General features: G+C 47.9%; 2 protein-coding genes across 2 annotated transcripts in view; one reads left to right on the top strand and one right to left on the bottom strand.

Annotated features, from left to right (window-relative positions):
• Positions 1-25179, bottom strand: part of cmss1 (cms1 ribosomal small subunit homolog) — a 94023-nt gene that overhangs the window by 40048 nt on the left and 28796 nt on the right. The window lies entirely within an intron of this gene.
• The window catches only part of LOC118785670 (filamin A-interacting protein 1-like), a 78980-nt gene that overhangs the window by 25731 nt on the left and 28070 nt on the right, over positions 1-25179 (top strand). The window contains exons 2-4 of the mRNA XM_036540509.1: positions 1430-1745; positions 2059-2232; positions 3496-3674. Of these exons, the coding sequence (XP_036396402.1) occupies positions 1440-1745; positions 2059-2232; positions 3496-3674 (659 nt within the window). The 5' untranslated portion in view covers positions 1430-1439. The remainder of the gene's footprint in view (positions 1-1429; positions 1746-2058; positions 2233-3495; positions 3675-25179) is intronic.

Genomic DNA, 25179 nt, shown 5'->3' with positions numbered 1-25179 from the left:
GCTTTTAACGCTTTCAAACTCCTCGGAGAACCCAGCCAGATGCCTGCGATGGTTTACATCACTGATAGCCATCACTGCTTCATCTGGCAAATGCTGTGGTGCATTACACATATGGAAATGGAATATATTGAAATATATCAATAAATATGTTATTCAGCCCAAGAATATATTGCCAATACATTAAGACAAAGCAGAAATATATTGCAATATACCAAAATGGCAATAATTCATATATTTTCAATATACTGATTGATCTAAGAAATATATTCTCTAAAAGATATTCTCAATGTTTTAGTTTTTGTATGGGTACAAGTTTTATTCCACTGCCTGCCACCCACCCCAATGGGCTAGCTAAGTACATGTACTGAGGAGTCACACTAATATTAGATCCCCTGCTTGTCTGACCAATCAGAGACTAGTACACTGACTCATCTGAGTAAGTGTCAGTCGGGCCTACCTTTGCTGTAAAGTTTTCACAGCTTGATGACACTGTTTTTTGGGCCCAAGACATATCCAATGGGGCACAACCGATGATTCTCAGATCGGCAAACGGCACATGTCAGTGGGATGTGTGTGGCAGACTGAGCTGAATTTTCCTGGTTTGTGTACGGAGTAACTTGAACCTCCGTTTGAATTTAAGTTCTCTGCATTTGAAACAAAGGTGACATGGATTTTGGTAAAATGGAATCTCCACAGGTGTCACAGCTGCACCATCTTATTCCTGCAAGTTTGTCTGCCTGCACGGGTTTCGCGGCAAATGGGGAGACGCTGGTGAGGCTGAGCATCACCGGGGCTGAGTGTCTCAGAGCTGCTTTTGTCTCTGTGAAGAGCCCGGGGGCCGCAGGACAAACAATTACCAGCATCAGACAGCCCTCTGGGGTTCAGTCAATCAAAACAATTGGATTTTCCGACTGCAGAAAGTGACGCACCCCCCTGCGGGGCATCGGGGGATCACGGATAAGCCCCTGAGGAGCGAGCAACAGCGAAAACACCTTGGCCTGGAGGCGGGAGCGCGGAGCGGATCTGCAGCGGGCCCGGCTCTGAGATGACATCATGCTGGAATCATTCACCACCTCGCCATGTGCACATATACACTCTCACCGCAGCTCCTCTTACTCACGTCATGTCAGGGCCAAAAACTATTACGCCACTGTTGATTTAATGGCTTAGGGTGCTCAGAACACGCTGCTTTCAAACGCTGCAGTGATGATGTGTCTGTGCAGGTTTGGGGCAGGATTTTCTTGAAGGCCAATTCTGCTGCTGTTCTGAAATCACAAACTGTCTGTTAATGGCCTTGTGTGCCTATTGTTCACCGCGTGTTGCTTTGTCACACCCATGAGTCAGACACTCAGTGGAAACCGTGTGGTTATAAAAACACCTGGAAGTCTGGGGTCCTTCAATGACCCCCGCCTCTCCCCGTCCCCTGCAGGTAGGTGGACATGCGTTCCCGTAGCAACAGCGTGGAGGACGCGGCCAGGGCGGGCGGGTCGCGGCACAGGGCCCGCTCGCGCCGGCGGAACGGGGAGCGCGAGGAGAGGCAGGACCCCCCGGGCGGGGGGGTGGGACGGGCGCGGGCGCGACAGAACATGGAGGCCAGCGAGGACACCGGCACTGTGCGGAGGGGTCACGGGAGAGGCGGACACCACCAGGGTGACGGGACAGGGGCCGTCCCTTCGAGGAAGGCCGGAGACCTTTCCCGGGACGACCTCCTGTTCCTGCTCAGCATGCTGGAAGGGGAGCTTCAGGTGAGTTTGGGGGACAGAGGGGGGCTGGACAGCCCAATATGATGGATGCTCAATGCACTGGTACTGTGGTGACATATACAAGGAGATGAGGCCCAACTAAAAAGGAGAACTTCTGACACGTATATCAAGCTCATATGTGCCTGAGGCAGTAACACTTACAGAGACCTTAGCAGGTCTGAGTGGAACACTATTCACTGTCAGGAACTCAAAACAGCACAACCGGCATCATTGCAGCCAGGGGCAGCCTGGGCCCAGCCCATCCCTGCTCCCAGTGACTCTGCTACCTCTTGCCCCCACGCCCCTCCCTCCTCAGGCCAGAGACGAGGTGATCACAGTGCTGAAGGCGGAGAAGATCGACCTGGCGCTCCTGGAGGCCAAGTATGGCTTTGTCACCCCACACAAGGTGCTGCAGGCCCTACAGAGGGACGCCATCCAGAGCAAGGGCAGCCAGTGGCAGGAGGACATCTATGAGAAGCCCATGGCTGAGGTACACCTCCGAATACGTCCCCCAGAATATCCTAAAACTTTCATTTCAGTGATTTCTATACACTTAGGCCTGACAGTACAATTAGCTGGCACAAAGATCGAGAAGGTATATTTCATGTGATTTTAATACATACATTTCTCCTCAGATATTAATATTTAATAATTACTTTGCAATGTCTTTGAAGATAAATGTTGTACATAACACTCAAAAGGTTTCCAAATTGATTCTTAAATTTTTTCCAGAGATTGGCCAGATTTTCCTTGAATTAGCTAGTTAAAAACCAATGATTACTTGATACAGCTACAGCTAACCATATGTACAGTATCAAATAAATTTTCCAATAACTTAGTTGAAGTCAATCTTCCCCACAGGATGCTGTGTGACTAATTAAGCTGAACCTCCTGATCCTTTCCCCATCGATATACATTTCATTCGATGTATGTGAATTTGTTGGTCCCGGCACTCGCGAATCAGATGATGTAAGCGTGACCACGCCCTGAGTGGCAGTGAGCGCGCCCGGTGACGTGCCCGTGCGATTACGTCAACCGGTTATCAGTGAGAAATGGGCACTTGAGCGGGTGGGGGAGGAACAAGAGGAGGACTAGCTCGCGGCCCCCGGGTGAGGCTGTGTTTGCACAGCGACCGCATGCCCAGACGGGACGCATCCAACAGGAACCGCCGGGAGTTTAACGAGTCAAAGAAACAAGAGATCTTTTTAAAAAGCCGCAAAACTGCAGCATGGAGATTTATGGAGAACGGAATAGCCTCCTGAATAAACCCTTCCCTTCACTTCACTGGTTGTCAGCTGCTGGCATGACAATGCCTGGGTTGAAAGTGCGACCAGCCTAAAGCCTCCGGAGGCTGTGCAGGTGTCGCTTCGCCGCGTTCGTTTGGAATCGGTGACCCCTGACCTGTGGCTGATGTAATTATGACCAGCAAGTCCATCCTTGAGATGAAGTGATGAGATCACTCTCCACACTGTTCCCAAATGGGGCACTGCTGTTCTACCATTGAGGCACCTAACCCAAATTGCCTCAGTAAATATCTGTAATACATGTAAAAAAAACTAATTTAAACATAAAAAGTCGCTTTGGATAAAAGCATCTGCTACACTACTGTACTGTACTGTAATTGACTTGGGTCAGCTTTGATGTCGGGGGTTTGGCCCTCATGGGCAAGGCTGAGGGTAACGTAATGTGATATATCTGATTGTTGAATTTGGAGCAGGGGGGTGACTCTGACCTGTCCCCCACCCCCCTGCAGCTGGACAAGCTGGTGGAGAAGCAGCGGGAGACGCACCGGCGCATGCTGGAGCAGCTGCTGCTGGTGGAGCAGTCGCACAAGCAGGCCCTGCGCAAGCTGGAGGAGGAGAAGAGGAACCACAGCGACTTCATGCAGAAGAGCGACGAGTTCACCAACCTGCTGGAGCAGGAGCGCGAGAGGTGCGTCGCCGTGCCAACGGACTGCGCAGGCTGCGCACGCAAACACATTCAGTACACGTGCATTTGCACACAAGTGTTCATCGTGCATGCATACGCGTGCAAACAGCGACACAAAGGTTGTGGGTTCAATGCCAAGGCGGGGCACTGGCGCCATGCCACTGGCAGAGCAGTTGCTTCAATAAATACATAGCTTTATAAATGGATATGTAATATGTGTGATATGCAAGTCACAATGCATTAGCACCCTGCTAAGCAAACACATAACGTAATAAAAACACACTACATTTAGTCGCACACAGACACTCCCTCAGTGGCCACAGGGTGTTAACGAAAGGAGAAAGCAAAAAGGAAAGCTGACTCAAAACATTGGGGGGGGGGGGGGGGGGACATAAAAACGACTTCATGGAGGAGTGAGCGAGCGTGTAAGCTCTGGCCGTTTTCCTGGTGCCCCTCTGTCGGTGAGCGGAGATACGGGCTTGCCTGTGCGGGGCGAGCCTCAGCTGCAGCAACGCTCCGTGTTTGTGCATGAGTCTCAGATAACAACCCCTCGAGACACCCTCCGTTTACACAAAAGCAGGGGTTTGCCCGCCCTTTTGATAGCACTTTCATGCAAAGCCTTTGATGCGTCTCCCCCTTACGTAATTGTGAGCCACGACAAATCTTGGAGAGAGCCTCTGGGGGATTCCTCCTGAGGCAGGGTAAACAGCTCAGGGTGTGAGTGCTGCAGCCCTTTCATCCCCTCATAGTGTCTGATAAAGCCGATGGCCTGCTCCACACTCCCCAGAGGGGCATTACAGGGTCTGACGGAGGAGTCCTGACAGAGGCCGCTGACTACCGTTGGCTTTTTACACTCTTTCAGCCAGTTGTGATCCAGGGAGATGGATCAGGGTGACTATCCTCCTCACTGAACTCCAGACCTCCAGACCATGTTTTTTTCTGGTATTTTGACCATGTTTTGCATACTGCCCATGCAAATAGAAGACTTCAGTTTTTCACAACTAGCAGCTGGGGTGGTGGGGAGCCTGCTTAAAGGATTGATATCAATTAAGTGTACATTTTGAAAAGCTAAGGTCATCTATGTGTGTGTGCAGCTGACTTTCAGTTCACAGCGTCTCTCAGCAGAGTGTTTTGAGTACACACCGCAGTTTACTTTTATTTATTTTTCACTTGGTGCAGGGATGTCATAACTTTTTTCTGCGCCATCTAAACTGTGGGCCCAGGGTCTGAGTTTCTTATGAAAGGAAGCGCCATTGTGAGTTGTCCCTGAGTGACACTTGTCAGAGACCCCCTCCAAAAAATTTTACATTGGTACTTCATCCCCCCTTTCTCTGCCCCCTCTTGAGGAAATGTTGTGGGTTTTTATGTGTAACAGCTTCTCTGCCATTCCACCCACAAACCTGCTAGCTCCCCCAGAGGCCTCCCTGTGTTTCAGAAGTAAGAGTCAACCCAGTCAAACAGTATACGCCGAACATTCCTCACATGTGCAATCAACAATTTTCCAAGCCATTTTAAGCAACCTATTACAATTTTATAGATCAGCTCCTGCTGATGCATATGACCTCTGGCCTGTACTTTTACCACACCCTCCCTAAAACCCCTTTAAAGTGCTTTGGCTCTGAGCTTTTGGGCGACGGGGCACACTGCCGCTGAAGTGTCTTCCAAGCTGCGTGGGGTCCCGGCTTCGTCCCGGGCTTCACCGCGCAGCGAAGACATGGGCGCGCAGACGCCTCTCGGAGCTCCCGCTCTGACTTTAATACGAGGGAGATTTATTACTGGTGGAATTTTAACTAGCCATAGATGGCAGGCCATTAGGAGCGAGGATTGCCCACATGCTGCCGAGAGCGATGAGGTATGCTTCACACAGAGCCGCGGCACGATGGGCTCGGCCACATAATAACGGCTCTACCTTCATCCGGCTCCGCCTTTTCACCGACGCTCGGCGGCAAGAGAGGACAAAGACACGTGCCGGCGTGACGCCTAAAAAAACCAAAACAGACATTATCCCAATTAGGGAGCGGGCCACGTCCTGAATTTCGGCCCGCGCATGACTCTCTGCTCTGGGACCCAAACCCCAGCCACCCTCCCACCCACAGTTATAAATGTGAGACTGTTGATGCCCTTGGGGTTACAAGCAGTTCAAATCCTAAAGACAGGAGCACAGAGCCATGGGAAATAAACCACTGGATCACAAATCACATGACTGCGCCGTGAGCAGGGCCGCCTGCTGGTTGACATGCTGCTTTCCGCTGCCAGCACTTCGCCCTGGATTCAATCAAAGCCGCCAAGTCAACCTCAATTACAGACGGAAAAAAAAACAAACTTTTCCAGATTAACCTTGCGCCACCCTACAGCTAAGTGACTTTTTCCCCTTAATATTGCTGGGTGGAGCTGACTGAATCCAGGGGTCTTTTTACTGTAATGCAGTGTTGAATTAAAGTGGGGAAGTTTGTTTTTTATTGAATAGCAATTTCTCCTAAGGTGACTTGGTGGTTTTGACTGAATCCAGGGATTGTCCCAGGGAAAGCTGGTGTGCCAGTTTAACAGGATTTTCCTGTATGGATGTTCTCCATACAGAGATTGGTCAGGGTGAAAACCTTTGAATCACAAATGAGAAATGAGCCTCTGCTGTAATGCAGAGAAACTCAAGGGCTACACCGAGGGCGAGAGGAGTCCTCAGATGACCTTAATGGTTTAACTGTTTGCCGCACTATGCCAACAGTAGGGAGTATTAACAACCTCTCACAAACAACAAAAAATAACTCAAGCTCTCCAAAACTAACAGAACCACACACACACACACACACACACACGATTTCCCATTAAAACCAGATTAACATGGCTGCTGTAACGGGAACAGGACAGAGAAGAGACCTGAGGCCTGTCAAAAGTACAGGCCATCCAAGAAAGCAGGGAGCCAGCTTTATGATTTGGAACAAAATGAAACTCCAGTGCTCTGTTCAAATTTTTCTTAGCTCTCCTAGCTCTTTTGGGGGAGGGGGGGATAAGCTGCTAAACCCGGCTGTGACATGCTCTGGCACACTCTTTGGGCCGGAGTGATGTCTTTATGTGGCCGCGTCAGCTCGGTCCAGGGGAGTTTCCGGACAGACCGGAGAGTTAAAGGCCACATGGGGAGCCGTAAAAGGAGGCCAGCGTGGGGCCTTTATCAGCCCGGTCGGCTCAGGCTCAGCCCGGCCTGGCTTTGTGCGTAGGTGCTGCTCTGTGTCCCAGCTTCCTCAGTGAGACCGCGCCAACGCAGGTCTGTTTCTCTGCAGCAAAAACGAGACATCTCTGGACGGCGGGGCAGGGAGGTGTGGACCGGGGGCGGATGAGGGGGAGGCAGCCCGGTCGCAGCGAGCGCGTCGTCCGGGGCCCGCGCGGGTGTGTTTGGGTTGGCGGGCCACACGAGAGGATCGCGCTCCATCATGGAGCGTGTCAGGAAACAACCGCTGCCACCAAAAACAGCGCACCGTCCAAGGCTGTGTTAATTACTCTGAGAGAAAAGAAGAAAAACCCCTAAAAAAGGAAGATTTACTCGAGGGAAAAGAAACACGATGGGCTCGCGGGAGTGTTAAATCACAGGCCGTGTTCAGTGAGACAGGGGTCACTGCAGAACAGCCAGATCTTCACTTGGCATGTGAAAACTGTGATCTGAAAATCAGCTTCCTCCAAGAGGGTCAAGCAGTATCAGTATTTAACAACTGCGTCTTTCTCTAATATAGATTTGTATTATTTCTAATGCAATGCAAATCACAGCAAATCACAGATCACTTCTAACACAAACTTGTAACACAAAAAGTTTTTAATTGGGCCACTTCTGTTGACTTTGGTAGCGCCTGTGCCACACTAATAATATGTATAATAGACAATTAATTAATAATCAATCAACCAATCAACAATTGTATTTTTCTTGGAATTCATCTTAAATACTGTCAAGGAACCTATACTATTTGGGTATCTAGCCAATCAGGGGTGTTTCAGGGCATTTGGGGTGATTAGGCCATTTGGACTCATCCCCATTAAATCCCAGAATGCTTTGCTGAGAACAGGAAACATCTTACTGATGCAGACACGTCAGCTGGGTGTTTGTATGCCGAGACTCTTCATTCTTATTGCAAGGAAGGGTGCCGACAACTGCCCACCGAGCAGGGCAGAGGAACGATGTCATCACTGCACGTCTCCTTTTCGTCTCCTCCGGGGTCAAAGAGAATTAAGTCCCTCTTAACTCTCTGTTCACCACTGAATTTGGCATTGAAAGGGAGAGAGAGAACCAAAAGGAGGAAGAGAGTTCTACCATCTTCCCCTTATTAGTGTGGAAAACACAGCAAATCTGGCAGACTAGTTGAAGCGGTGGTTTATTGTACCTGCGAAAGAGCCTTCTGCCTTGTTTTTAGAGCCATCATTCCCACTGAATGTCAGCAAGGGCTGAAAAAACAGCAGCTGCCAGCTGGATTGGAGTGTGTCTTCTACCAAAGAACTTATTTCAAGGTCCAATTAAATGTACATATTTACACATTTAAATTTTGTCACTTAGCATGTGCTCTTACCCAGAGACATATAAGATGTAAGTGCATTTTAGTATGTGCTCTTACCCAGAGATACATTATATGAACAAAAGTATTTGGCCACACCTGTTTTTCAGGGTTTGGGCTAGGCCCCTTATCTCCAGTGAAGGGCAATCTTAATGCTTCAGCATACCAAGACATTTTGGACAATGCTATGCTTTGAATTTTGTGGCAACAGTTTAGGGAAGGCCCTTCCAACATGGCCCTTCCAACATATTCCAACATGACTGTGCCCCAGTGCACAAAGCAAGGACTATAAAGACATGGTTTGATGAGTTCGGTGTGGAAGAACTTGACTGGCCCGCACAGAGCCCTGACCATCGAGCACCTTTGGGATGAACTGGAACGGAGATTGCGAGCCAGGCCTTCTCGTCCAACATCAGTGCCTGACCTCATAAATGCTCTACAGAATGAATGGGCACAAATTCCCACAGAAACACTCCAAAATCTTGTGGAAAGCCTTCCAAGAAGAGTGGAAGCTGTTATAGCTGCAAAAGGGGGACTAACTCCATATTAAAGTATATGTATTTGAATACAATGTCATTACAATGTAATTGTCAGGCGTCCGAATACTTTTGTCCATATAGCGTATATAAGATGTGACTACATTTAATTTAACATTTATATATGTACATATATACTGATTGTGCGATTATGGTTCTCCCATATAAAAACAGAAACGAGCTAAAAAAAAAAACAATTTCTCTAACTGTCTGAGAACCAGAGTGTTGGACCAGCTTCCTCCTATTTCTCTATCAGTCCTTCCCAAACATTTTAAAAGAAGGGAAAAACCCCCAAAGCACAAAATCCCCAAAAACGCAATTGCTTGGCAAGTGTTGCGCGGCACAGTACCGCAGAATGCGCTTTCACTCGGAGCTTTTTTTCATGGATGCTGGTCTCTCACTACTGAGTGACCTCCTCCCAGAACACCGCCCCCCCCCCCCTCCCCGTGTTAATCTGAGGGTGGCTGAGGTGGCCCGCTCTGGCCTGGCCTCCCTCTGCCTTGTGCAGTGCATGCTGAAAGCGGAGCATGACACAGAACAGGCGCTAACTCCCACCAGATGTAGCAGGACAGCCCCTGCTCTGAAGGCATGCCCTGGGACGCAGGCTCCCCTCCGCCTCTTAAAATGGCGCCCCCTGCTGTTTACGACCGGCCTCCCGATTCAGCCTGTCTTCCTTTCTGAGATGCTCAGTCACCGGAAGCTGGCACACAGTTGCATGAGGTGGCGACGGAGCATGAGGTGGCGACGGATACGGGAAGGCCAATCTTGTACATGCTGTATGCTCTGCTCATTTGTCATGAAAGTTCTTACTTCTCACGCTCCATCACCGTGGAGACCCATGCCCGCTCAGTTCGACGGCGCGTCGGGAGCAACTATGAGCCTGGCTGCTGCGTGAGATGTCAGCAAGGTCTTCAAAGCTCCAACAAACCGCAAAGGCCGCACTCATCTCAAGTGTGTGTCCTGGAGAGAAAGGCTTCCAATGCCCCATCTGAGTGTTCTCTCTGCTCGCACGCCAACGCCGCGGACGCGCCTCTGAGTCACTCACAACCTGACAGTCACATCTGACAGACTGCTCCTTCTGGACACGCCAGGGGTTTTTCCCAAAACTTGAGAGGCGGTTAAAGAGGAAACATGCTGATCCCGTTTTCAGATGTTACACGTAATAGAATCGCTTTTATTAAAAACTTACTTCTGCAATAAATTATGCTCTGAAAACCCCACTGTAGCGTGAACAGCTGACGAAACAAACGAGGAGAAATCCACGTTTTCCTAATTATATCCTTGCCAAAGACTTTTGCTTTAATTGGTCGGCGCATTCTGCAGCGGTCTTTTTACAGCATGGATTTATTGACCCTTTTCAAACTTTTAACTTAAATTTCTCCATTTTCCTTTTGGGTCCCCTTTGCCAGACACAACAACAACCTGAGATAATCTAATAAGAGAGCCATGTACATTAAGTTCTCACTGCGGTCGCTTGGGCAGCTCTGTTTAATCAATGTCAGGGTCGATGGACCGAAGGATGGTTGACCTTTGATCCCCTGAAACTCCCGGCCCAGATGGGAACCGCTGTGGGCCAGCTTGAGGGGCTAACACAGTGCAGATGTATCACACAAACCCCGCCTCTCCACCCCCATGACCAAACCCTACCTGTCCAAAGGAACCGTCCCCTGAAACGATGGGGCCGTTTGCTACCTTTTCATCTCTTCCACAGCCTGGCATGGTTCATGAGCGCAAGGCAAGTATGAATGCAAGTGCTAAATCTACAGAGACCGGCATAGGGAAATGGGTACTTTGGGGCTGGGGGGGTCATTATGAATTCAGTGAGACCCTGTTCCCAGTACAGCGCTATTTACTCCACCCAATGTTAACTGCTGGCATGTTCATTAAAGGCATGGTTTCCCCCCCTCTGGAGTGAGTTACGGTGTGGTGTAGGAGGAGTCTCTCTGCCTGTGATCTGGCAACCCATGAAGGTGACTGAAGGCACTCTCTGGATGCGCTGTACTTCCTGCCCCCCCATTTCACTCACCTCAGGCTTCCAAATGCTAGAACAGCCATTCCTGAGAAAGCTGGCTATGAGTCAGTGCCGATGACCACCCAGATAAAGAATACAACCTTTGACTGCAAGACCATCAAAACTGGTCAACAACAGGACTCAATACCCCTGAACCTTTCCATGGGGATAATTTTACCTGTGGCAGCTTATTGATTTTTGGCAGGCAAAGCATACCAAGCAGCATGAACATAGAATTGAAAAAGCTTGGTGCGACTGCTTGCGTATGTCTTAAGGCACATGATTTCAGCTCTAATGGGATATATGCATGCATCAAAAAATCCAAGCAAATAAGCTCTTGCCTAAAATAGAGCTTGGCACCAAGACTGCTTGGTTCAGGGTCTAGGGTTCATCCTCTCTGGATGATGGAGGATACAGTCCTGCTGAAACTGAGCTGATCTGGTAGTTTGTCTTATACTACCTGAGGGCAGCCATCTTGGAGTCAGAGTCACAGAGGGTAGTGCCAGCCGGGTTCAGCCAGCGGAACCATGCCCGGCGGCACACATATGCCACAGCAGCAATTAGGCGCCACGACAGAACTTACACGCCACAGCGGCATTTACATGGCAGAACACAGGCCCCCGCGAGGTCACGGCGTCCGCCTAAATCTAGGGATGACATCATGCAGGAGGGCCGGGAACATTCCAGGGAGCCGACATCACCGCCGACACGCTAATTACCGAGAAACTCCCTCCTCTCGCTCCAGATAGAGCTCAGGAGCTCTGATCTGCACCCATCTCCCTGAGGCGAGCGTTCTCAACGCGCCGCATGTGTCAGTGTTTAACGCCACTATCTGCGGAAGCTGTCCGTCAGGCCCGCGACAGGGAGCAAGACCCGGCAGGACCGCCTGGCCCTCCTCCCCCTCAGAGCGCGCTTGAGATGTCATTCCCACAAGCGCATTCAGACAGATGGGGGCCTTCCTCAAATAAATCGCCCTCCTCCTGACAAACGCTTCCGGAGGGCCCCCTGCGGCCTGCGTGTGCAACGCGGGCGAGAGGCCCAAGAAGATTTTAGCGGATGCCTATCGCACCTGCCTCATGAGAGGCTCAAGTCACCTCAGCGGCCTGTGGGACAATGCGCCTGTGAGTGACTGTGAGTGGTTCATTTGCGATGATCTGCAGTGGTTGCGTCCGTACCGGAGCCGCGAAGCGCGACAGGTTTCTGGAGGTGGCGTCTGTGACTCACTCTGGAAGGCTGCTGGTGGACCCACAGCCTAGTGGAAACCGCACAGTGAGGCAGAAATCAAACCAAATGGGGGCGTTTGTACAGAGGGATAGAGAATTAACAGCAGAGTTAGTGTTTTTAACCCAGAGAAACTGCCACCAATGTGCAGGACATATTTACAAAGAGAGTGCATTACATTTTTAGGCCAATAGATACTTGCATTATGTCAAGACAAAGACAAAGAACACTGTTTCATGTGCATCTAACTGCATGAACAAAATGCACAGCAGACTCAGAGGAACGCACGCTGGACAGCAAAACCCTGCCATTTATGTGTCCATCACAAAACCATCCACCGAAACTTGGCTTTTCCCAGCTGCCCTACAACTGTGGGACACACTTTGGCAGGCACCATTTTGTACATTCAACCACTTCCTGCCTGTGACTGTCATCCTCTTTACTTCTAAAAAGATGGTGATTAGGAGACTAAGCAACAGTGAAGTCATACAAGGAAGAGCCACAACAGTGAATGATACATAATTAGCTCAAGCAGGAAATGAAGCAAATGCAGAAAGCTGTGCCAGACATTTGGCACAGAGGATGGATATCACTGAAAATACTTGGCTAGACGCTCTCATTTGTTTCTCTCTGACAGCAGTTCCGTGAAAAATCGCACATTGTTGTGCAATACATAAAGTTTGGCGTTGAATAGTTAAAAGCAGAAAAAAACAAGCAGAGAAAGACAAGCTCTTCCAGTCCAGAAGGAAAGATGAGTTGAGAAAGATGTTTGAAACGGGCTGTTCACTCTGTGGCACCAGTGACGGAATTCTGGTGAGGTCATAAGTCACACGAGCATGATAAATTCACCCGACCCAGTCTAAGTACACTGATGGCATGGACTCCACCAGCCCGGCCTTCTCAAAACAAACCCCCACCACCTTTGATTGCGTCAAGACATTTCTTTGCCCTTAACCATTTGCTTGGCAAACTGGACGGGGAAATTCTGGTTCTGACCGTAGGGAGACATATTTTTTGTTCCATCGCGACTAGAAGCAAATCCACGTCAGCAGTTTGTGAGCTGTCCTCTATGACCAACAGAGAATAGCCTTTCCTTTGTAAAAAAAAACAACAAAAAAAAAACCATAAAACGACCAAATCCGAAAACGGCGATTACACTCCATAAGGCACGGAAACGAGGCCGCATCATCACAATAAGAATAACCCATCTGATTCACCGCCATGTGACTCCGCCAGCCCTTTTTTTACTTTTCAGGGGGAATTTATCGTGCTACAGCGGCTGTACAAACAGTATAAAAGATAGGCCTGTGAGAACGTTCCAGTTTTAGCCCCTCACCCTCTCAGCATGCTGTTATTCCACCTCTTGGCGGTGGCACTGGGACGGGGGGAAAATGTGAGCCAATTCCGGACTGTGACCTGGCCTGGACATTAGCCTGCCAGAGAGTTCCTGTAGCAGCGGCGCTAGCAGAACCAGTAGTAACCGTGGCAGTCGCAGTGGTGGTAGTCACAGTTATAGTAATGGGGGTGTTAATCACAGTTGTAGCAGCAGTAGTAGTTCTACCAGTTCTGTGGATGTTGGTAGTCATCAAAATAGTAGTTATTTTAGCAGTTGTAATGATACCGGTAGTAGTAACAATGATAGCAGTAACAGTAGCTGTAATGTTGATGGAGGTATTAATTACAGTAGCTATAGTAGCCATAGTAACAGTTGTGATGATGGTGGCAGTACAACAGTGATGGACATTAACAGAAAAAGCACATCAAGTGCTACGAGTGCTTAAGCCAAAAAGGCACTTCTGTCGTGGCTCTGTTGGTTCTGACCCTTGAGGTAGGCTTAGCACGCATAGAGTGATTAGGAAGTGACAATCCTCTGCTTCAACTACACATATGACTTTGAATCCTCAAAAAGTCCCACAAGACATCAGCACTTTAAATCAGGCAACTGTGGCTACCAAACATTACCATACCAGTATCATACTGTCAGTCTCTTACTAGCTTTTAAGCTTCAAAAGTTCAAAAAACCATTCAGAAAATATTTAGCACAGAATGTTCGATTCACTCACAGAGCACAGGACAGTTACTCACACCCCCTTAATTAGAATTCCTCACCTCCCAGCAGGGTTTGTACAGATGTCCAACTCACTTATTAAGCACATTCTGACATGATGTCACCTTGAAAAGACAGTCAGTGCAGAGCATGATCACTTTGGCTGTCAAGCTGGATGTGTGCTTTCTATTCCTGTTTAAAACGACCTACGTATTATTGGGACTAATATGACCAGCTGGCACATGTAAGAGGCCAGGCATGCAGAACATTTTTTATATATATTTATATACACACACACACACACACACACATATACACACACACAGACACACACACACACGTTATATATATATACATATATATCATTAGTGTGTGTATGCATTTGTGTGTGTCACACTGCTGTAAATAAACCATGGGTTTAAATAAAAGCATGAAGGCAGAAGGATCAGACTGATAGCTTGTTTTAAACATCAGTGACGGGAGTGCCGAGAGGACTGAATGTTCTTCAGCTGGTTCTGCCGTTTGATGTTGCTGCTGTAATCTGGCTTGCCAGGCCAGGTAGGGTACCGCACAGATTTACCCTGTATTATCTTCTCATATTGGATGAGATCTATAGACCCGTAACTCATATGGTGCTGGCTCACTTACAAGCAGGCCAAAGGTATGGCAAGTGAACCTTTGGTTTTTATGCTAATGTATTAGCTTTGGGTGATATTCCCTGAGGTGTAGCTAGCCCAAACTGCTTGCCCAACTGCTTGTCCAAATCACTGTGTAGTTTTGTTATCAAACATCTATTCTTGTCCTCTCTAACAGTAGGCGTGTGTCACAGCTATTGTTAACAATTGCTAAGCTAACTGTAGCTACTGCAGATTCTATTCCTGACTATATGCTTCACAATGGAGTGTCTGGGAATGCACTGTGAGGTAAAAGCACGAACATCGCTGGTACTTGTGAATGTATGGTGGAGCACAAGTTGTCAGACAACACCCTGAACTATAAGGATGCAGTTACAACTTTCAGAACAGTTTGATCCCTTAACACTGTTTTTAAAAATCCTAGCGTGGAGAGGTTCTGTGGTTGATGCAAGATTTTCGGACTGACGCAATGCAGTCTGAGCCAAGGTTTGACAACGCTGTCAGAGCCCTTGTCACAATCATAGCAAATAAAAAGAGAGACAAGTCTCTGTTGTGATCTGTGCTGGAGGTAAAGACATTTTATGAATACCAAACAGAGTGAAATAGTTTATTATGATAAAAACACAAAGGGGGCAGTATAACAGAGGAGATAAATTAAAGAAGTGAAATAGCAGATTGTTTTATAGTCATAATTGTGTGTGCACATGCTGACATGTGCCGTCCTTATGTCAGGCATAATTAGCTGTGACAAATGGTTAAATTCATTGAAAAGATTTCAGCTCAAGGCTCAGAATGGCCCATGTTTTTAGAATGGTGAAGCTTACATCAATCAGCTGAGGAAAAAATTTGGAATCAAATGCCAAAGACGTTTTGTGAGCACAACTGAATCATTCAAACTAATAAGGAGTCAAAAACTGTACAACTACAGTTTAATCTAATGAAAACATTTAATTACTGACAGATTATGGGCTCACTGGTAAAAGCAACAGTGGACACTGTTTCCCATCAGCCTTTGTGCATGCCTGTTTACTTCCTCTTACCATTCTGCAGTGCTGAAGGTGAAAGATTTCTCCCTTACACACACACACACACACACACACACACACACACACACACACCTAATCTGCATCAGTGTCCGAAGTTCATTTGGTTTGGCTCATTCCACCAGTTTCACACGGCGTGAAACAATGTGGAATGGCCACCAAATTGGGGACAGGCCATCCCAAGTGCGTGGCTGTTTGAATGATCCTGGCCGTAGATGTACTACAGCAACTGTGCGAGTCGCTCTAATTCGGCCCTGGGGCTTGTCATTGCATGGCGTAATGTGATTACATATCTCTGACAGAATGCGGTGATTAGCCGCTCAAACCACAGAGAACATACTTTCAGTTCATTTTCGCTTTTTTTCCTTCTCCCTCTTCTTTTACGGGGAAAAGGCCTTGAAAGAAGTACCCAGGGAGTTACAGTAAGAGAGATGAGTCCTCATTATTGGAGTGGACGGCGTCTCTTGAATAGCACCACAAACACAGAGGAATCTGTGCAGGGCCTGCTCTGTGTGGGGTGTCTGAGAGCAGTTGTATATGAAAGTTCACATTTATTATACTTGCGGACACTGCAATCAGAACTCTGGCCCATCACTGTGCGGGAGGAGTCAGTGAAGAAGTAGTCGCCCACGTTCCGGAGGGTGCTGGTGGGTTGACTCAGGGCGCCGCTCTCCGCCTACCCACAATCCACAGGGCTGAGGCACAAGCAGCCTAATGAGCATGTGAGGTCATCACAACCCAATCTCACACCACTCGCATTGCGCACCGAACCACTTGGCCTCACTCCCCATAATGCACTTGGGCACATCTGAGCCTTGACATCATCATCAACTTCTCCCTTTGCCTAGCTTTTCAGAGATTTTCAGAGATTTGATTCATTTCCCCCAACGAACCACAACCAGCACACATAATACTGCAGTACCAGTCGGCTCAAAACCCACTTCATAACAATTTCAACCAGAAATGCAAGCCAGCTCTGCCAAACCCGTACATGCTAACTTTGGTTTGAGTGTAAAGCTAGGCAGAACATTCCTGCACAGGAACAAGAACAACTTACTCATTTTGAAATTTTAGGGGCCTGCAAATTAAACAATGTAGTCATCTGTGGTGATATGAAATCTCTTTTTTCTGTAACGTTTATATACTCTGAACACAACTGTTACTATACTAAACAGGACGCATTCCAGAAACACTGTCATCAGTCACAATATTTTACAGCACAATCTAGGGAGTGCTGAGAGACACTTTGGAGCAACAGGCTGGAGAGCAGCCAGAGATGTGGTGAAGATATGTGGAGGCCACATCTCAGATTGTAGCGGGAGTAGCAGTATGATACGCCAGTAAATTAACATAACCGATCCCCAACGATCCGACAATTCAGCGCATGTGTGTCCACTTACACATGGCATTAAAGTGCACCCTGGGTGTATTTTCAGAAATGCTAGGACTGGTTCACACTGCTATTATCATGTTACATTTACATACCACTGGGACCTTGTAATTATTTCCTAAGTGTCATCAAACAGTTTAGTGAGAATTAGAAAATTAAACTCGAGGACTGTTTTGGTTAGACATGCCAACAACAAGTGCACAAGCTGATTTATGTCCTACTAAACACTTTCTTGAGGTTAATTTTTCCAGCAAAGTCTTGGTACCTTTTTAGCAGACAAAAGGCTGTTTGTCCATGTCACAAGGGTAAACACAACCTCTGCTAGAGGATATAAACCCGAATATTGGTTTTTGATGGATCCAGCTGACATAAGTGTGTCAGTCATGGAATAGTTTAAAAAGAGTGAGCAAATCAGGCATTCCCGCCTGCTCGGCACTACCTGAACACGATGGGAGACAGCACAGAATGATGCACTCCTTTATCAGTACCAAGCTTGTTACAACAGCACATGGGACAGAGTGCGATGAAGGTGCGGTCAACCAGCAAGCATCCTTTCCATGGAATGATCGCAAACTGGTTGCTTTACCGGCAAGCTAGGGTGGAGGACTCCACTCACGAATCTCGCATCAAAGTGACATAGCAGCAGACTGTCTGCGTTCCCGTGACATTGGTGCAGACTGGATCAAGATCACTAGTGCAAATGGCGGTAAGGTGCAGCAGAGTGACTTTAAATTAACGTCACTTTCTGTGGAGCGATCCACACTGGGGGAAGCTGAGGTAACTGAAACGTAACACTGCAATGTTGCCACAAACTTTCACCATTTTATTCCCCTTTATCCCGGGCTGTTAAAGAAAGTGCAGTCAGTATTCCTTACCCAGGGGTTGCAGAAGGACCATGTAGGCCTCTGCTGGAGCCAGTTCAGAAGTTGAGAAATAGATTGAATTACACGAAAAGGCAAAAAAAAAGCAAAAATCCATGTGTCAAGGATCCTTTTACCAGCAGGGATATGCTTTCTGATTTATCATCCTCAAACAGTTGCTGGGGTGGACACTCCTCTTAAATTATGGCCTGGCACCACATGGGAAAGGAAATGATTCTTTTTCTTTTCTCCCTTCCCTGTCCAACCGGGAGGAAACAGTGGTGTGAACTCAGACGCCGTGTTCGCCGAGAGGGCAGCTGCTCTGTCTCGATAGCGCTCTCTCGTTCTCGCGCTCCAACTCGCTGCCGATGCCCCACTTAGGGCGCAGCCGAACTCCAGGAGAAACTGGCTTAGTGCCGCCAGCCGAAATCTCATATCTGCATTCTCTGGGCGCCTTAATGGCGAAACCCGTGTCAATGTTTGAGCCAAGGAGGACGATGTTGCCATCCCTCTGAGGACAGTGAGCAAGACTCACGGTTCGTGCTGGCTGAGGTCACGGCGCAGTGCGCTTCCCTCAGCGTTGCGCTCCCCTCCAAAAGAAATGAGGTCATCGAACGGAAATCGCCAACGCCTTGTAAATACGCGAACTACAATAGTCATGTGCGCAACCATGTTATTGCTGAGGCACTGAGTGGAGAACTAGCGGTCCATACAGACATGTGGATTGTACATTAATGTTGCTGCTGTCTTATGTTCCTTCAAAGACAGAGGCCACCTTTCGTCCCTCCTGGATTGGCAGATCTGTGAAAAGTCTGACAAAGAACCAGGTGGATTCTTTGTTGCACCATTATAGCAATACTTGTGAACTAAAGCTGTGCGTGAGACCTTATGTCATAATGCCTAATGGCTTAGGAACTTCAAATGGCTTAGGAACACATGGAATTTGATTCTGAAAGGTATGGCTGATCATATCAATACTGTGCAGGTTCTTTCACTGTAGCTTCTCATTGGACATATACATGTATTGGCCAGAAAGATGTGCTGTCCAGCGCTGCAGAAGCTCTTGTTATTGGAGTAGGAATCTGCCACCCCACCCACCGCCAGTCTCCGGGACACACAAACTCACAGCCCTGAAACCCCCTCCCAAAATGCAAGCTCCACTGACCTGTCGCACTATGTCGACAGAGGCACACAGCTGAAACCCCTCGCCTCATAGCCCCCCTCTCAAAACACATTCAGTGCTTTGCTTTACCGCTTCACACAGATTCAATCAAAGCTCACATGTAATTGTGCATTTTCCGGAACAAAAAAGGAGTACGCATTTGAAAATAAACCCCAGTGAAATTGTTGAGGTGGTTTCAGAAAGCACGTACGGAGAAAATTACTGATTTGTTTATGCTTTTTCCAATCAAATTGTTTCCCTGAGTTTCATGTTTCCATTGTACAGCTTTAAGGGCCTATTTAAATGCTCTTTTGTGTAAGATTATGAATTTGGTGTCTGGAGCCGAAGGGTCAGTAAGGAAGCCAACTTGTAGAAAAGATGACAGGAATCTCCCCTGGAAGAAATAATTGAGGACAAAATTAAACAAGACATTCATTTCTCCACATTTTGGCTTCACTGACGGCTCTGTTCAGAGCCACTTCCACAGCTCGCATTTCATCCATTTACACAGCTGGATATTTACTGAAGCAATTCAGGTTAAGTGCTTTGCTCAAGGGTATAACAACAATACCCCGCAAGGGAATTGAACCGGCAACCTTCCAGCCACACGACCTGCCCTCCATTGCTTTGCTGCAGTTTTACTCCGCCGTGTGGAGCACTGCGGGGTCCTGTCTGGCCCCCTTCTCTTACAGGTGCGCGTCCCAGGGGAGGCAGGGGTATGGGATATGGGAGTGATTATCCAGAAGGCTGTCCCATCAGCGGAGAGCCGGCCGTGGGCCGAAACACGGCTTCTGCAAACACTTTCCCATTTTAACAAGCTTTCACGTAAAGCCTAATAGAAGGCCCAATAACGGCCGAGCAGCATCAGGAAACAACTGATTTCGAGGTGGGAACTCTTAATTATGAGCATTTATGAGCGGGCCGCTGGCCCCGCGCCCTCTCTTTCCTGTGACGACGGGGACGCTGACGCAGGTAGCAGGCCGGTAGGGAAGGGGACAACGTTGTTTGTTTGTTTGCTCAGTGTGAAAGCAACCCTTTGTTTGGCAGTCTGGTTCCCCCTCAGCGCGGGAGTGGGGGGGGGGGTTGTAATGCACGTCTGGGTTTCTCTCTCATTTTTTTAATGAGTCCAACATGAACAGGACCGAAATGGAGCTGTACGGTTTGCTTGGTGGGTGCAAGGGGGGACGGTGGATTTCAAGGCAGGACAGATAGTTTGGGGCTGTTGGTGGGGGTCTGCTAACATGATACAGCTCAGACGGAAATCATAAGGGTCAGCTGTCTGGCAGGAGGTATATGGAAATTAGTGAGAAAAGTTAGAAAAGGACACATCATACTTTATACATCCCAGACTGTAGGGGGTGGTGTTACAGACAATAAGAACAACAAAAATTCCTTGAGTACAAGGGAGTTTAATACTCACTCACCCCCTTCCTGAACCTGGCCCACCCAGAGAGGATTAATATGATTGGTCCTAAACTCACATTTTCATTATAAATGTGTGGAAATGGCAATACTGACACTAACGTTCAAATAAATGTAACTGTACCCAGTGCTGTTCTATGGGGATTTATGAATATTTTACCTAACCACTATCTTCCAACACATAATTTATTTCAACACAGAATTATACTGAAAATCTTCTTGAATAATCTGATAATTCTACAAAAACCAGCCTAAACTCCTGTGAGTATCTGGTTGGCCACCCCAAGCACTAAAGTGCATACAAGGATGTCTGATGAATAGTGGGGAAATCCAATCATACGCTTTCCCTGAGTTTTTTTCCACAGAATAACAGACCACCTCATTGCATTTATTTTACTGAATATAATTAGTTCTTGCCTTTTATTTCATTTGAGGGTAGTGCTGAAAGTAAATGAAAATGAAATGAAAACTGCTTGAATACAATAAGATATGTTTAGTCTATAAAGGTCATAGCAGGTTATGGATTTATTCCCTGGCCTTGGAGCATAAATAGTGCAAATAATATAGTCCAGGAAGTGCTTACAATATAAATACAACATAACCCGAACGTTAAGGATTCTTTTAAACGCAGCCATATGGACCGAGCACAGAAGCGCTAAATCAAGCAGTTTATAAGTTTACAGGCCCACCAAGATGTTTGGAGACAGCTAGAAAAATGTGATTCAAATCTCATGAATAAGTCTGGCATAACATTAAACTAAATCCGGCCCTTTTAAAGAGCAGGGTTCAGAGGCTCCGAGACGCACTGATTCAGCCCCCGCCGGGGCTTTAACAAGGATCGGCGGTCCCGCTGTTCAAACGGCTGATTAGTGCCGTCCTCTCTGGCACAAACATGAAGGGGGCTTTTTAAAAACAACAGCTCGACAAAAGGAGACTTACAACAACAGGACTATGAACAAGAACAACAGACCTGCTGTGTAAAAAACACCACATCCCCTGTTGGAGCGTTCGCCGCTCCCGTTCCGCCAAGGCCCGGCCCTGCTTTTCATTAACCACTTCTGGGCTCTGGGCTCCGCACTCCTTACGGACGAGAGCCAGATGGGCAAACCAGGTCACCTCACATCACCGAGAACTGGAGAGGGCTTCCCCATGTGATCTACTCACCGAGTTCAACGCCACAGAGAACAAACTGCTGCGTCACATTGCCTGTGGCATCCAGGCATATGAGGAGGTACAAGGTGGGGCCTCCTCCAGTGCTGATTACTGATGTCTTGATAATAATATTTAACCCCCGCCCCCACCATCAGATAGGCCTCAAATTATGCACAGGACACAGAGTGAAACAACAAGAGCGCCAATCGTTGTACCACAGTGCTGAGGTCTCGAAAATGGGAATCTGCCTGACACGGAGTGAGAGTGCAACACAGACATTTTAAAGCGCGGGGGTGGTGAGAGAAGAAACGTCAGCCACATGCAATGAGCAGGTCCACCACTTTACAAAGCCATAATAACCTGAGGTACTAAGAAAGTGAACTGGGAATCATCAATGTCAGACCCATCAAGACCGGATTCATTCTGACAATATCAGGGGTGCTGGTGTGGAACCTGTAAACATCAAAGCACTTACTCCTAAAAACGGGCCATTTCTCCTCTCCTTTCATTTTCTATGCATTGGGGCACCCCATTTTGCCCCCCATCCCCACCTCCCTCTTTTCTGGGACAGGAAAATTACTGAAATACATTTTTTTGACCGAAGAAATAAATGAGTCATTTACAGTAATGAAACATCTGTGTCCTGGATACACAGCTCTGTGAGGTAAATGGGAAAATAACCAGTCAACCAACCAAAACACAGTCAAGGGTAGGCCTGAATCAGAGATCTAACTCTTAAAAAAATCATCTTTGTGAATGGACATGCCTTTCCATAATCATTGTCCCTTTACTATACACCCATAATCAATACATTCTGGCACACTGAAAATTCCCAAAGAAAATGTACATATAGGTGAAAAAAATATAGTGTTATCAACTCCCTTGTAAACAAGCAAAGAAGGGTACCGTAGGTACAACCACATTCTCTAGGCAGCACCTTTGTATTGCAGTTGCACTAGTTGTGAGAACAAATTGTCTACTTTCTTAAATGCACCACTGTAAGGCAGGCACTGCCAGCATGTGTGGGATTGTACTTTCTCGTCCCTTTTTGGGGTCACCCAAACCAAGAAATCCATAACATGCACACGGTCATGTTCAAAGTGGTGTTCCACAGATAAGCAAACTAAGAGTGGACTCTTAGTTTGCTAATCTTTATTAGTCTCCCATATAAATAGGTCAGTTGACAAAATCCCAACTGACTTATTTACATGGGAAACTAATAAATTGTTTGGATTTCTCAGAATACACTGTGTCGTCAGTGAGAGAACAGGTTAGGGCTGAGCCATCCCCTTCACCATTGCCCTGCACTGGCTCTGCATCTGTGCCTGATGACGTGGCTTTCGCTCGAAAGGTTAGATGCACTGGCGCTTAGAAAAGGCCAGAACAATCCGGGGCAAGCGAGAGCATGTGAAGAACAAAATTTAAGACTGCTGGAGCTGGTCCAGGCCTTCATCTTTAATTCCAATTAAAGTTCAGCATGACTTCATCCCTGAAGCATACCCCCCGATACAAAACAGAGTATGACCTCATTTCAAGTCTGTACATTTCCTAAATCGGCGCAAATCCCAAAAATAGCTTGCACGTTATCAGGTACAATGCGTGCCTTTCTGTGTAGCATGCTCAAATATTCACATTATTTTGGAAGTATTCAGGCTGAAGTCACAGTCTTGTGATGGCACAAAGTACCATAATGGTTAGATAATTGCACTTAACTAAAAGGTTGCTGTGACCTACCCAAGTTTCCCTGTATAAGGGCGAAATCAGCAATCAAATGCACAGTGCCGCAGTGGGCTTTGCAGAGTAATTTTATGATTGCTGTAAACAGCGTAACTGTTACCTGCTTGAAGTGTCTGGCACCCACACACCACAGACCATCTTCAGTTTTCACTTGCATTCAGCTTTCACTCTGCCCGCCTCCCACACACTCTGTGCCCCACATTAAACAGCCCTCCTCTGTATCTGAGGACAGGGCAGATCACTCTCCCAGGCTCGGTGATTGTGGCCACACACAGACATCCTGTTCCTTGCGGGCCTTATTCGGGTGAAGCTCGGGGAGGACATGGCGCCCCTCGGGAGGCCCGGGCAGATATGGGCCGTCTCTCCCTGCCACTTTGTTTCGCAGAGGAGTTAACGGAGTCGGTCTGGGTGATGACATCACACTGCGCCTCCCGGAAGGGCGGAAGTGTGCTGAAACACGCGCAAGGCGTTCTGCGAGCGCTCTGAGCCGTCTCCTGTTTTGTTTAAGCCGGAGTGCTGTGCTGCGTGTCGGGCGGCCCCTGACACGGCCCGTCGCCTCCCCTCCCCGGCAGTTTGTCATCATTACGAGCTCCAGCTTACCGGAGGCTGGGTAAATTCGGGAGTGAGTGAGAAACAGCGAACGGCTGAGAGAATAACGGCCTCCTGCCGGACGCTGGCTGAGAGCTGTGCAGCCTGGGAGGGAGGCAGAATGAGTTCGTGAACTCCTGGCGCTCCCTGAATGCGTTGCTCTCAGCTGGGGAGGGGGGGGGAGGCTGCTGTCATGATCCGGGCTGGACCCACGCTCGAGTTGAGGCTGCGTCACAAAGCTCAAAGCTGCCGGAGCTGAGGGCCGAGTGACTCCCACGATCGTTTACACTCCTGGTAAACACAACGGACTTAGCTTGTTATCTGCGGGTTTGGGAGGACCTGCAGAAAGCTGGCTCCCTGTAATGGAAAAGATGAGCAGGCAGACTAAATGATAAAGCCGGGATGGCCTGTGCAGGGATAGCCTGCTGTTGTTAATGACTACTGTGAAGTCAAACCCCAGGGTTGAAGCGGGGAGGTGTCATCTGAGGCCACCTCCATCAAACACCCCTCCAGTCAAGCCACACCCCTTTAATCTGGCCACACCCTGAATGACATGAGAGGAGAAGCAGTGTGGACCATCGCTGATAGAACTGAAAGTGAGGAAGCGCCACTGGTTCGCGAGGACGCCATCGCGGTTGACCAATCCCTGCAGCAAAGAGTGCAGCTGGAAAACTAATTGCGCTCCACACTTGGGAAGACGCCAAAACAGCACAGCAATCTAGGAAACGTGGGACATGGGGGTTTGGGGGAGGGGGGTTTGTGGGGTGCCAGCCCTATATTTGGGTCCACTAAAAATGAGTTGGATTGAGGAGTTTCCTGGAAATGGCAATGCATATCCTGCATGATGTCCTTTGTGGACATGAAGCAAAGACATGTTTAAGACTGGAACAGCAGATGATCCTAAACTTCTGGGCTACTAGCAAAAAGATGGGCTGCAAATGAACAACTGTGCCCTTAAAACAGAAATGCATTTATCATTCAGGCACTTTCTCCTGGCACAGTGCATAAGCCCTGACCCTCCCAAAGGGTTATGGGTTAAAATTTCCCCTATAGGATTGAGTTGCCAGAGCGAGGACTATTACACCAACAGCTATGCCGCTTTGCCAGTAAACTATCATTCAGTCCTATAAATAGCACTGTTTCCAGTGAGCCAAAAAAAGGCCATAACACCT

The sequence above is a fragment of the Megalops cyprinoides genome, chromosome 11, assembly GCF_013368585.1.
Source record: "Megalops cyprinoides isolate fMegCyp1 chromosome 11, fMegCyp1.pri, whole genome shotgun sequence".
Classification (NCBI taxonomy): domain Eukaryota; kingdom Metazoa; phylum Chordata; class Actinopteri; order Elopiformes; family Megalopidae; genus Megalops; species Megalops cyprinoides.
This window is presented reverse-complemented; position numbering and strand designations above follow the sequence as displayed.